Consider the following 13,729-nt stretch of genomic DNA (forward strand, 5'->3'; position numbering starts at 1 on the left):
TAAAGAGGAGGAATCGTCCACAGCAAGAGCTGTTTATCAGTTTACATAGGCTCTTTAAATTATCTTGAAGAGCAAACAGGATTTACTGTCACTGTGATTAGTCATTTGTATGTAACATACACATAACTATATAACATCAAATTTAAAAAACACATGATTAACAGAAAAAAATACTTTATTCCTATCTTACATGATAAAAAGGCTTGTGTTTCCAGAATAAAGAATAGCTATAGAGTTCAGCAGGAAAGCATACACCACAGCATTGTGAAATCTGAAACATACAGCATGAATGTATATGAATTGTGCATGCTGTATGATGCACAGCTGTGGAAGGTAACATGTTTGTGCATGAGCGTTGAACTTATTTTTGAAGTGGAAAAAAATGGCATCCAAGTTGATGGAGAAATGGCATATTCAAAAATTAGAAAAGACAGTAAAGTAAGTTTAATGCCGTTTTTAGAGCAATGGGTAATGCATTCATCAGGCTGCTTGTTAGACCGGACTCACTCTGTACATACTAGTTTTGCCATTCACTTTGCTTTGCAGGATGAGTTGAAGAAACTATATGCCCAGCTTGAAATCTATAAAAGGAAAAAGATGATTGCTAATAACCCACATCTCCAGAAAAAAAGGTGCTCTAAAAAGGGCTTGGGGCGCTCAATAATGCGACGTATTACAGAAATCCCCGAGACTGTCACCAGGCAGTGCTCCAGGGACGAGAAGGACCTGATGGAGCACAGTGCTGTGAAGAATATGGCCACACTGAGGAAAAACCCACAGGATTCCACGAGCTGTGCAAAGCCAAAAGAAGAGACTTTGAAAAACAGAGTCTTTTCCTTAAAAAAGTCCCACAGCACTTATGATCATGTTAGGGATCAAACAGAAGAACCTAATAGCTTAACTACAGAAAGCACAGAAGTTATAGCTACTGAGAATTCGCTTCTGGACTCCTTGAATGGTAACAAATTAACCAAAAACGCTCCTGAAAAAGTTGAAGCTGTCTCTACTGAATCGGTCCCTTTGGTGTGCAAATCAGTAAGTGCACATAACTTAAGTGCCGACAAGAAGCCTCTGCATCCAAGAACATCTGTGTTACAAAAATCCCTCAGTGTTATTGCTAGTGCCAAGGAAAAGACTCTGGGACTAACGGGTAAAACACAAAGTCTAGAGGAAAGCACTAAATCTCATAAATCTCAGCAGAAGAGTAAGGAGGCCAGCAAAAAGCACTCAGCCTCCGATAAAGGGGAACATAAGGATTCCCACCGGAAAAACTCTACCCACTCTGAGGAAACAAAGAAAACCCATAAATCTGGAATTATGAAACAGCAAAGGGTTAGTCAAACACCTGCAAATCCAGACACAGGCCCAGGTAAGTCTCTGCACAAGGACAATTTCAACATAGGAGAAGTTTGTCCTTGGGAGATATACGACCAAACTCCTGGTCCTGTGCCTTCCGACTCTAAAGTTCAAAAACATGTGTCTATTGCTTCCTCAGAGCCAGAGAAAAACCACCCTTCCCAGCCAAAGGCAAAGACTCATCATAAGCTGAAGACACCTGAGGGGTATCAACAGTCAAATCAAAAGAGCCCAGAGAAGGTGGAGGCACCCACTCGGGAGACACAGGAGCAGCAGGTCTTTGAAAATGAGAAAAAACAGTCAAATTCCAAGTCCCAGGTTTCTCCTGGGCTGAAGTGTGAGAATGTTAATAGATATACACCTAATACCTGTGCTGGGGAGCGGGAGGAGCTACCCCAGAAAGCACCAGAAAAGGAAAACCTCAATAAATTGGCAGAACAGAAAAAAAATGCCTCTTCCGAGGGAAATGTGCTTTCATCTGACTCCCATAAGCCAAGTAGTTACTTACAGCAACCTTTAGCATCTCGAGCTGAAGTCTGCCCTTGGGAGTATGATACACCAGATTTACCAAATGCAGAAAGAAGTGTAGCTTTATCAAACACCTCTGCTATAAGTGCAAATAAAACAGCAACACCTCGAAAATAAAGAGGCTTTTGGACTGAGGAGAGTAGCAACATTGAGAAGAAAGACAACAGGAAAGACAGAGGGGACTTAGGCCAAAAGGATCTGAAAATTCCTAAGGAGCATCACTTAAATTAAGGGAATCAGCACTACAAATAAGTAGGAGTTAAGCAAAGCAAATTATCATTAATGTTGTTATTATTTATTTGTTGAGTGCCAACAATGTCATTAGCAGTGCCCAGAATATGGTCCCTGCTCCAAGGATTTTACTGTGTCAATGAAAGAAACCTGCCTTTGTGAAATCACTTCTCTTTTAAAAGAAAAAAAAAAATGGTGGTAACAAACGCACAGTGTAGATCTTGACTGAATGATTTCTGAATGCCACAACTGGCTTTAGCTTGCCCTTGGGACTTTAAAGATCCAGCAGAAGTAGGGCACAGAAAATGTCCTGATGGCAAAAAGGGGTATCAATGAGCAGCTTATTAAAATGACGACTTTTCACTTTACGTATTTAATCTAGATAGCACTGCTAACTCAATGCATCCCAAAAATACATTTTATATAATGATTGCTCTCATTTTCTTATTACTGTGTGTTTAAGTACATTGTTGTGTCTCATATTAAAGCATTCCAGATTGTATAATTTTTGCAAATAACTTTGATATTATGTGACACAACAACACATTTATGCAATCTGCAGATACTTTCTTCTAATTGCAAGTTAAAATACCTGCTGTAGACTTTTTTGTTTATATATAGAATTGCAGTAATCTTTCACTGGCTATGGAAGCCGTAATTCATATTGGGAAATTCCTTTGGGCTTTGGAGATTTTTTTTTCCTTTCCTGTGATTTATATAGTGAATTTTTTGGTTTACTCTCTGTTATTTAAATTTATAGTTTGATACTGTATTATTCAGGGGTTTTATACGCCGTAAGTTACTTGTTATGCACTTCCCTGTTAATGCTCATAGACTTTGTTAATAGTGGAAATTCAGTCGTCTTAGCTGCATATTCTGGTAAATCTTAGGACAACTTATCTGTTGTTTGTTACTAATCAGAAAATATCATCTAGCAAACCAGAATTCTTACTTTAAACATCGATGGTGATGATCTTGTTCAGTATTGCATACTGAGCATATCCTGCTAAATAAGACAAGCAAGAATGACAACAAATATACCCCAGAAATGATCACCTGTTTTACTAAAACCAGACAGCTCTGGGAAATGTATTAGCTAGCTCATATAGAACAACAGTGTACTGTTTATCCCTGTTGGCAAGCCTCCAAAATTTAGCCTCTGGAGTGAAGAGAGAAGTCCAAAATATTACTCTTCCCCCATATATGCAATTGTAAGAGATAGTGGGAATGGAAATAATGGCATCTCTCTCCCACTCTCCAAAATGCTTTGATTTTTTTTTTTATTTATTTGTACTTACATTTACAGTGAAAGTGTTTAATACAGTGCTAATTTTCAGTAATAGCTACAGTCCTCATCGTGCATATAAGCTTTATTCATAGATGGCCCATTCACAACTATGAGTCTTAGTGATGGTTCACCATCCGGGCCTGAGGACATATTGTAAAGATTCTGAAGAGTATCACTAATAATAAAAAACCCTCAGCCATCTAAATGCAGTACCAGTAAAGTGCTATTCACTAGAATCGGCTATACATACAGTACTCCAAAACAAAGACAGCTCAGTCCTAAAGAACTTGTGCAATTTGAGAGAAGTGATGGGATTCAGTGGAAGAACATGAAATGAGGATGATTGAATAGAATGTGTTGTTTAATATATATATAATATATATAAAAATAGATATTTATATATGTTTAATATATATATAAAATGTCATATCTAATACACACATGCACATACACGTATGTAGTATAAACTGATTTTTGTGGCATCATAGAAAAAGTGGCTTAAGATTAAATGCAATGAGCAGGGGGACTTGACAAGCTGGGCATGAGGAGGACTTCTTTAGTCCTTTAAAAAGGACAGGAGTCTATGGGCATGTCTACACTGACAGATCAAGATGGATCTGATCTTCGTACTGCCTCTGCTAAGCCCAAACCTGGAACATGCCGACATCTGAGCCAGCTGGGGACAAGTTGGCTCAGGTCTTAGTGCTGTCTAAACACACTGGCCTCACTCATAAATTCTGCTCATTAGCTCCAGATTAAAGTGGCCGAACTGCCCCAACGAACATGGTTAGCCTGGATGGTGCTCAGTTCCACCATGGGGACATGCTGACTTAGGTCTTTGCTACCCTGGGCTTGTCTGACTCTCCCACCCCTCTTTTGTAGGGTGTAGTTATGGCCTAGGAGATAACGGTCTTTGTCTTCAACACACATCTTCTGGCTGGGACCCTTGCAACCCAGAATCCCTGTTCATCTGTGAAAGAGAGTCAGGCATCTGAGCCTGGGTGCTTTGGACATCTGTGCACCCACTTTGCACACACAGTGCCAGTGGCATCCTACGTCCAGCCCAAATCCAGCTGTCTGCTTAGTGTGGAGAAGAGCTGAGGTTAGACCTGGTGTGCCCAGATTCTCCCCTGCCAGCCCCAGACACTCATGGGATTTGTCAGGATTTGATCAGCTCTTCAGAGAGAAAGTAACCCTAAATTTCCCTGCATGGGAAGAAGTCCATCCTGGGCACAGAGCTTGCTGGGAGTCTTCCAGGAGCACACTGACCCTGAGTGCAGAGAGATGCACAACTTTAAACCTGCTGAGTATGGTGACCACCTCGTGCCTCTCCTACTCCTCAAGGGAGATTCTGCAGCCCATCTCAGCAGTGGTTTGTGTGAACAGGGGACGGGGGGACAACCTGTGGCAGGTTGCCCTGACTCACTAATGGGAGTTAGCGCTTTGTTGGAGCCAGGCGCTGAGGTTAGAAGTAGGCATCCATGGAGCAGTCATGAGAGGAGATGTTTGTATGTACTCACTGCCTCTTGGGAGACAGACGGTCACAAGGAGCAGGTGCCAGTCCTGGTGCCCTCGCTCGTCTTGCCCTCCATCCTTTACTTCAGGGCCGAGCGAGAAGACACTGCCCCTGCCCTGCTCTGCAGCAGCCATGTCGGGGTGCAACGTGCACCACGGGTGAGGGGATCCACATCAGCAAAGTGTCCGCACAGTACCACTGCCCCTTGCATCACTGGCAGGATGAAGCCCTTCATGCATGACTCTATCTGTGCTACCACGATCTATCTACAATTCCTTGCTCGTTTTCTTTTTCCTTTCTTTCTTTTTTAAAAGATAACTTCATTAGAAACACGGAAACAAAGCCCATTCCTTGGCTGGTGTAAAACAGCCCAGCTGCACAGCAAGCAAAAGAATGATGGCTGATTTACCAGGGAAGGTACTGGCTTGTGTATTCTTGTTTGGTTTTGTTTTCTTTCATCCTGACCCTTTCCCTCACTTCTTAAAAAATGTCTGTTATGGTTCTTTAGGCTTCTTGTAGTCACATCTCCTAAGACTGATACAATTGGAGAACTTTCATTTAGAAAGCAAGAAAGCTTTCCCCAGTTTATTTAGCAACCGATATTTGGGCTACAGATTCAATTGGGACTTTAAATTATTTCACACCTAAGAAAATGAGGGGCCAAACTTCACACAACTCTTCTATTTCACTATGATGCTGCTAGAAACATTGCTTAATGAAGACATACTAAGTTAGACATAAATAATGTTCTGTATTTCATAGATTTTTCTCCACCAGCATATATTGGCTAGATTGCTTAGTTGTCTTTTTCTGGAGTTTCATTGTCATTATTCAGCCAAGAGAAGTGCAACTCTAGAATTAAGATGTTTTCTAGCAGATCTGTTAAGAGAAAGATAATAAACACTAAGGTCACAAACATTTGCTAGGTTGTCCTTTTAAATGCATGTGCAAGCTGCATTTCTCCTTTATTTCTAAGCCATTGTTTATAAATTAGATTTATACCAATCTTATTAGACTTGTATAATTTATGCAAGATTATACGCTTTAAAATATAAATCAGTACTCACCTATCATCAGCTTTGGTGGCATCATAGACCTGAAACTGGACAATACTTTTATATTTGCTCTCCTTAGGCTTTTGCATGCATATGACAACAGGCAGGCCTGAGAAAACACTGCCTTTTGACTTTTAACATTTTAGCTACTCCAAGTTGTAGAGTATATAAAGCTGTAAGTCTCTTCACTTTACAATGTGGTTCTTATAACAATGTTATCTGGCAACCAACAGCATCCACCATGAAATACTTGATAGATTTATGTTGTAATGTGTTGCAGCATGTAAATAATGTAACTTCTCTGCAATAAAGCACATTTATATGAAATCTGTCTGCAGGCTTTTGTGTTGTGATTTTTCTGAAGTCTTTAGTGGTCCAAACTAAACAGGTTTCTCATTAAACTTGTAAAATAACTAATAATGAGTTTTACAGCTTATATGATCTTATCACGTCAGCATTTTCCAAATTTTCCTCATATTTGCTTGACATCAACCTTTAGACTAGATGTGTACTGTGTTCAGGATTTCAGGTTAAGGAAATCACTGTAGTGGCTGCAATTCTGAGATCAAAACTGTAGGGTCCATGCTATATTCTCCTGAATTTAATGGCAATGTTAGAATGTTAGAACATATTAGGAAATAAATAGATAGCATGTCATGATGTAATTGTAAAATCCTATAGCTCATCTGTACTACACGTGTGCATGCCTGGATTCCTCATCTGGAATATGTCTAACAGACATAGAAAAGGTACAAAGAATGGTAACAAAGATGATCAGAGACAGAGAATGGCTGCTACATATGGGGTGACTAAATGAACTGCAACCTGTTTAGCTTGGGAAAGAGATGACTGAGAGATGGGTAGATGACTGAGACCTATATAAAATTACAAATGGTATGAAGGTAATTAGGAAATTGGTATTTGCTGGGTTTTGTCATGCGGGAACTACAGAACGCTCAGGGTGGCCATTATGCAGCAGTTTAAAACAAATGAAGTTTTCTGCTACGTATGGCATAAATAAATTGTGGAGCTCATTTTCACAGATTGCTGTGGATATCGTGAGTTCAAAAACCATTGGAGAGGCCATGGAAGAGAAATCCATCAAGATCCCTGAACATGGTGGATACGAAACTCTTCAATCCCTAATCTGTAGATGGCTGATAAGTAGGTGAATTGTCTTTGCATAATTACCCAGTTTTCTTTCCATAATCACCCACTGCTGGTTCTGGTGCTAGATGAGCATTTCCAGCACAACCTTTGTATGTTCTTATGTCTGCATGAATACAGATAGTTAGGCTCTATTAGTTTATTTTCTGTTGTTATCCCTGTTTTTTTTAATGTTTGATGTAGGAGTTCTGGTAGGTTCTTGCACAAGGATATATATCTATATCTATATCTATATATATATCTACATATATTCACTTGTCCCTTTCCCAGTGCCTCCTGGGTTGAAATACTGCTGTCTGGGTAACCAGTCTGAGTCATGGTGTCAGGTAGAATGGGGACATGTGGGGGAGAGAAGGGGAAGGGAATTAATTACGTTCAGTAAATGAACTATGTACAAGTCCTCTGCAAGCAAGAAGTCCAGATATCAGTAAAATAAGGCCTGGAGATTTTCCTCTGAACCACTTCATGGGGCTCAGCTCAAACCTAGGGCAGCTTTGCTCTCTCAGGCACAGGGTGTCAAAAGTAATAGTGGCCTTCTGAGCTCCACTTCTGACATTTTCACAGCTTTTAAGAAGTAAGGGAATGATTTCCAAAGTTCTGTGGCTTTGGAAATCGTCAACAGCTGTATTTTCCAATATCCTCTTGCTTCTCCTATTATAAAATATATTTCAGCCGAGAGGCAACTGTGGCTGCGCCTGCCCACCCATGAGAAGCTGGAGGGGTGGGGTCCCACCAGCAGCCTGCTGGCACCCACGGGGAGGGTATCAAGAAGACAGAGATGGGCTCTTCACAGTGGTGCATGGGTGGAGGAAGAGAGACAAGGGGCATAAATTAAAACAAGAGAGGCTCAGATGGAATATTCAGAAAACTTTTTCACCATGAGAAGTCAAGCAGTGGAGAAGGTTACCCAGAGGCTGCGCAGTTCCCATCCTTGGAGCTTTTCATGCACCAACTGGATAAAGCCCTGATCTTGTAGCTGAACTTGCTTTGAGCAGCAGGTTGGACTGGAGACCTCCTGAGGTCCTGCCTGAATGGTGCTATCATCCTATCAACAGTGTTCATTGCTAGAACATGCTCTTCACATCATCCGTTTGAAAGCCTGCAGATGGATACCCCAGGCAGCTTTGACTCCTGCCTAAGAGTACAGGACATATAGTCATTTATACAATATGTAACTGTGGGCAAGCCCTCTTAACAAACACCAGCTGCTGTAATAGAAAGGCATTTTGCTTTTGTTATGATCCCCACAGTCCAGAGAGATCACAGTGACAAAGTGAAGAAGGAAATTACTTTGTTTAGAGCTGGTTGGGAAGAACAGTTTTAGCTGTCTGTGCTGAGTGAGTGCTTGAGCTGGTGAAGAGTTGAAAGAATGTCTTCCGCAAAAAAAAACCAAATCCTGAAAAAAGGATAATATTTTTCTCTAACATTTTGAGGATTTTTTAAACTGGTACTGGATTCTGAAGGAACCATTAAAGAAATTCTAAATTTGGGGCGTTTGGGGAGTGCAGTTCTTCAAAATGGCAGTTGATTTGGTTCAGGGTTACAGGGCTGCATGCCTCCCTGCAGAGAAGTTATTTCAAGGTGAACACTTCTTTTTTGTCTTAATAAAATAGTATTTCTGACAGGTTGGAGTGAACTTTTTCCAACTCTAAAGGAGCTTTTTTCATCAACTTGAAATTAGCTTTAGCAATGCTAGAAATTTAGTAAAAAATATTGATTGTTTCACTTGGTTTGGCAGGCTGCCATCATGTTGCAATAGTCGATCTTCTGGTTCTTTAATACTTGGAAAATTGAACATTATCTCTCCATTTATGCAGGTGATTTTTCTTTTTTTTTTTCATTTATTTATGAGTTAGCTCTTTCAGTCACTGAAAGTGTACAAACAAATCAAACACTTGGACACTTTACCATCAAATTACTGGATTTTAGATTTCTGGATATCTGAGTTGGGTCCAATTTTTCATTGTGTCAAAGCATGGAAAAACATTACATTGGACCCAAAATAGCCATATATTTTTGAAATGTGAATTTATGATCTTCTGTGTAATATAGATATACATATCTATATACAAGTGTACAGAATCATTATTACATCTCTGTAGCTGCAGAAGGCAAGGTTTTTCAGTAGATGGGTAACAGCCTCTAAAAGCAATTAAAAGAGAACATTGCTAAGCCTGCTCAATGGAAGTCTTCTAATGAAATTCAAACCACTGGGTGTCTTTCAGGTCTACCAGCATAAAATGTGTGCTAAATTAGGGCTTGCCTGCATGTTTGCTTCTTGGCTGTGGGGAGATGTTCTGAGGCAGAGCAAATGGAGATGCCTCTCCAGTCCCACCATGGCATGGGCTGTCGTGCCCACATGTGCGACCTCTTGCTTTTCTGCTTGCTGTTGGCCTCCTGTGCCCCTACTTCATGATGGGGAATCATGGAGTAAATTTAAAAACCTGTATTTTGCTGATCTGCTTGGCAAACACCCATAATGGTGTCTTTCTGCTGTACCTTTTCCCCTGCTGCTGCACAGAAGTTGACAAGAGCAGTGGCAATGAGATGGGTTTGGATGTTGCAGGGTTGCCAAAGCAGGGCAGAGTGAGTCTTTTGGAGGCTGCCTGGATCTGTTTGGAGTTGAACACTATTAGCTGTACTGCTTGACAGATGATGTTGACAGGGAATTTAGACTGGCTGCAGTACTACAGATGAAAAACAGGTTGATTTGACATACCTCAGTGCTAAAAATAGTATCATATAATGATGTCTTTGTTCCATCAAGATTTTTTTGAAGCTGCAGGGTGGCAAGAATTGCGTGGTTCCAAGGACACTTCACTAAGGAAAAATCACAGCAGCACTGGAGAAGACACCTGTCCAGCTCTGTTCCCACATCACATTTTATGAGGTACTTGGCAAATGCACATGATTTGTGTAAGCTAGCAAAATTGGCTAGTGCTCCTTTGTAGGCAGTGTATTTTAATAGTTATGTTTCTACTCATTTTAATGCTTTTGTTTTATAGTATTTCAATTTCCCTTTGTTGACAGCAGTTTTGTTATCTCTGTGATGGGTTTTTTCGATTGTTTTACAGGAACTTGCTACAAAACTTTGATTTGCATCTCAACTGCTCCATTGCAAGGCCAGCATTATCCTCACAAATTTTTTTGTGTTTGAAGTCAGAAGGCAATGGTTTCACAATTTATGGAATTTTCCTTCAGAAATAGTTAAATATTTTAAAATACAACTTTGACTCTTTTTTCTGATTAATTATATATTCTGTTTTAATGACCAACAAAATTGCAATAAGTAAGAACTGCTAGGAAGATGCTACATTCATTACTTTGTAAGTGTTATTTAGATGTATTTTTGCTTCTAGGATTCATGAGTAATTGTAGATTGCAGTTGTGCACTGCATGACCTTTCCATTCCACTGTTTGTTGTCTACGTTACAACTGGAATTGCAAAGTCATATGACAAAAATACAGTGCCTAGGTAGGGTTTGGGTTTTTTGGATTTGCCATCTCATCAGTGTATGACAAGCATTTTTACACAACAAGCTAAACGACTTGCTAAACCACTTGTTTTGATGTTTTATGTATTACCTTGTAAATTTAGATATTATTCTTCTTTCCTTGGGAACAACTTTATAATTCAATATAATGGACTAGCAGATAATAATAGAAAATCAATGAGATAAAACTGCATATTCTTTTTCTTTGTTAAACACATGATAGTGAAAATGTGAAAACCCTGGCATTTCTGGGGAAGAAAACAAAACAAAACAATGAGGATTTTGTTTATTTCCCATTCAGAACTGTTATTTTTAGTATTAAGGAGCTTAGAGAAAACTTTACTACATTTCTGATTGAGCACATACTGCCCTGTCCATTCCGTCTATTTAAAATACTTGTGATTTCAGCTGAAACAAGTATGTATCTTGTAGTTCTTGCTCCAGACTCAATTGTTACTAAGGGTGCATTTGACCCAGTGGGGATGGATTTCAACAGAAGGTGCAGAAACCACGTCTGCCTATATTAAAGGTCCATGTCTGCGGATGACTGTGTTTATATTAAGGCACCATTTTATGCTTTTCCTGCTTTTACCTCACAGTAAATTGCCTTTCTGTGGAAGTAAATTATTTGGATATTGTTAATTCAAAAGTGTGTGCAGGTTTACAGTATCAGACAGGTAGATTATAAAAGCAAATACATTTACACAAAACAAACAATGCAGTTTTTAGGGGCTATTCATGCAGAGTTCCTACTTTCCTCTGATTGTTTCTTGTCTCCTCACGTGGGAAACACATTTTCTAGTGTAACTTAATAAGACCCAAAAGAAGAGTTAGAGGACAGGAGGTATCAAGTTACTGAATGAGAGGCAAACTATTAGTTGGTTAATTCTTAGCATAGAAATTACTGATTTTCAAAGCCACCAGAAAAGGAATTTAGTCTCCAGTCCTCTTTGAATTCAATGACTTCTTTGAAAACTCCAATCTGAGAGACTAGATTATTGTTTTTGATGGTGTGATGAATCTTTACAAATGGCAGTAGCAAATCTGCAAAGTCAGTAAAGAGTCCATGCACTCGTACAACCGCTTGGAGAAACAGACTGATGCTAAGCCAGGTGGACTCTTGGCATGGGAAACTGTTTTGAACAGCACACAGGACTACACATTGACTATATCCAGAATAAATGCATTTTGGACTACAAGGAATGAGTTATTAGAGCCAAACGGGAGAGAGAATGTGTTTGACAGCATAGACACCTTTTCACCAAGACTGGGATGGAGAGACCACAAGCTCATTTTAACTAGGCCACCGAACGAGCTGGCCCATGTTAAGTCAGGATCTGGTTCACATTCCTACCAGGGAAAGAGAAACCTACTGTCAGCAATCCACCTGACACAAAACAAAGCATTCATCTTCCCAAGAGCTGCCACTGCCCGTTCACCTCCCTGCTTTGCAGCTGGTGGTCCCACCAGGTGCTTACTGCCCTTTGCCACCCTGCAGGTAGTACAAAAGGTTCGCCTTTTCATTGGAAATGTCGTGGTGGCTTATGCTTGGTTTTGGTGTCTTTTCAGCCAGAGGCCAGAAGCATTGTGGTGCAAACTAAAGTGCTTTTCAGCTTTTTCTCCCGGCTGTTCAGCTTCCTTTGATCACCCAGAGTTACTTTCCTGAGCTCAAGTCCTGGGCAGGTGGCAGCACTATTATCCTCATTTTCTCCAAACATCCCACTTTATTTTTAAATCACATGCTACCACACAGACTAGAGCCTTCTTGGTAGAATACCTCCCCCCGCCCCAAACCAGAGATAGCTAGGACAAAGCCACACTCATTCATTTTTCTGCCTAGCTGTAATTTTCCAGTGTAATATTTGGCAAATCATTTAGGGGCAGATTTTTTTACATAGGCCTTAGCCTGGCTCCCAGGTTCCCTGTGCCTTAATTTTTCATCATTGTGTGGGGATGACCTGACTACTTCCAAAAGATGGTAGGGAGAAGGATTCGGTCAAAATCTTACTCCTCATAGCACTAAGAAACAGAAGCATGATAGTGCTCCTCACCTTTTATATGACAAGAAATTATATAGTGTTCAATGGCAGTAAAATGCATATTGATTCACAAAGTAGGTGATTATCAGCTTGCAAGTTATGGAAGCTTGGTTAATGTAAGCAATTTTTATACTATGTGAAATTTCCTCTTGGCTGTTTTATAATTTGCAGTTTTTCTTAGCAAAACAGATAAAACCCAGACAAACATGAAGTTGAAATGACCTGACCTTTTCCTACATTAAAGTTCTTGTAGTCTCCTGAGCTTTTCAAACGTTGGAAATGATTACTTGCTGGTTTTTAGCGTGGGCATCAGGAGTTCTCCAGAATTTCCCTTGCCCACCTGCACAGCTTCCTGGTGCTATCGCGGCATTCCTGTGTACACACGAAGAGCACATCAGAAATCCTCCTACCTTCTCCAAATACTATCCAAATGTCATAGGGAAGGTCTTGGGTATTTGCGTCTCTGGTACATCTGGTACAGTTTTCTATGTCTGTTTAATTTCAGCAGCTCTTCATCTCTTTTCAATTCCATGGAGCCAGGTAAATTCAAAGAAATAATATCAAAGTCTGTTCCTCTTTACATCCTTAACTAAAATAGCTGGGATCTGTAAACAGACCGAGAGGAAAGGTAAGTTGTGACATAATGTGGAGATCAAATCTGTCATGAGCAACCAGTTTATTTGTATTTAATGCCACTGTCACAGTCTTCATTCATAGTAAACCCAGATCTTGAAGAAAGCTGTAAGTGCCCTTCCTGATCCTCCTTTCTGGTGTTCTCTGCTGATCTCCTTCAAGGACTGCATTTTATCCCCCTCTCTTCTCTTACAAAGAGTGATTGAAACGAGCTCGTTTACTAACATAGGCTCAGATGCACAGGTGTTTCCTAGACTGCCGCTTTATGTCTATAAGCCATGGCTGCAGATTTCTTTTATAATCCCTTTTGCATGCCTGATGTCCAGCTCTTGCTCAGCCTGATTAGAGCTCTTCTCCTTTAGTGGGATTTTTCAGCTCTATCCATTGCTTCCAAGTAGAACACTGAAAACAAGAGAGACTTA

General features: G+C 40.1%; 1 protein-coding gene across 2 annotated transcripts in view; it reads left to right on the forward strand.

Annotated features, from left to right (window-relative positions):
• The window catches only part of GPR158 (G protein-coupled receptor 158), a 206,752-nt gene extending 200,451 nt beyond the window's left edge, over positions 1-6,301 (forward strand). The window contains exons 11-12 of one of the 2 annotated variants that reach the window (XM_069777227.1): positions 547-1,369; positions 1,496-6,301. In XM_069777227.1, coding sequence (XP_069633328.1) covers positions 547-1,369; positions 1,496-2,001 — 1,329 coding nt within the window. In that variant the 3' untranslated portion in view covers positions 2,002-6,301. Of the gene's footprint in view, positions 1-546 lie in introns of both variants that reach the window. The other variant, XM_069777219.1, reaches the window with a different exon arrangement.
• The last annotated feature ends 7,428 nt before the right edge of the window (positions 6,302-13,729 follow it).

This window comes from Haliaeetus albicilla, chromosome 2, assembly GCF_947461875.1.
Source record: "Haliaeetus albicilla chromosome 2, bHalAlb1.1, whole genome shotgun sequence".
NCBI classification, from domain to species: Eukaryota; Metazoa; Chordata; class Aves; order Accipitriformes; family Accipitridae; genus Haliaeetus; species Haliaeetus albicilla.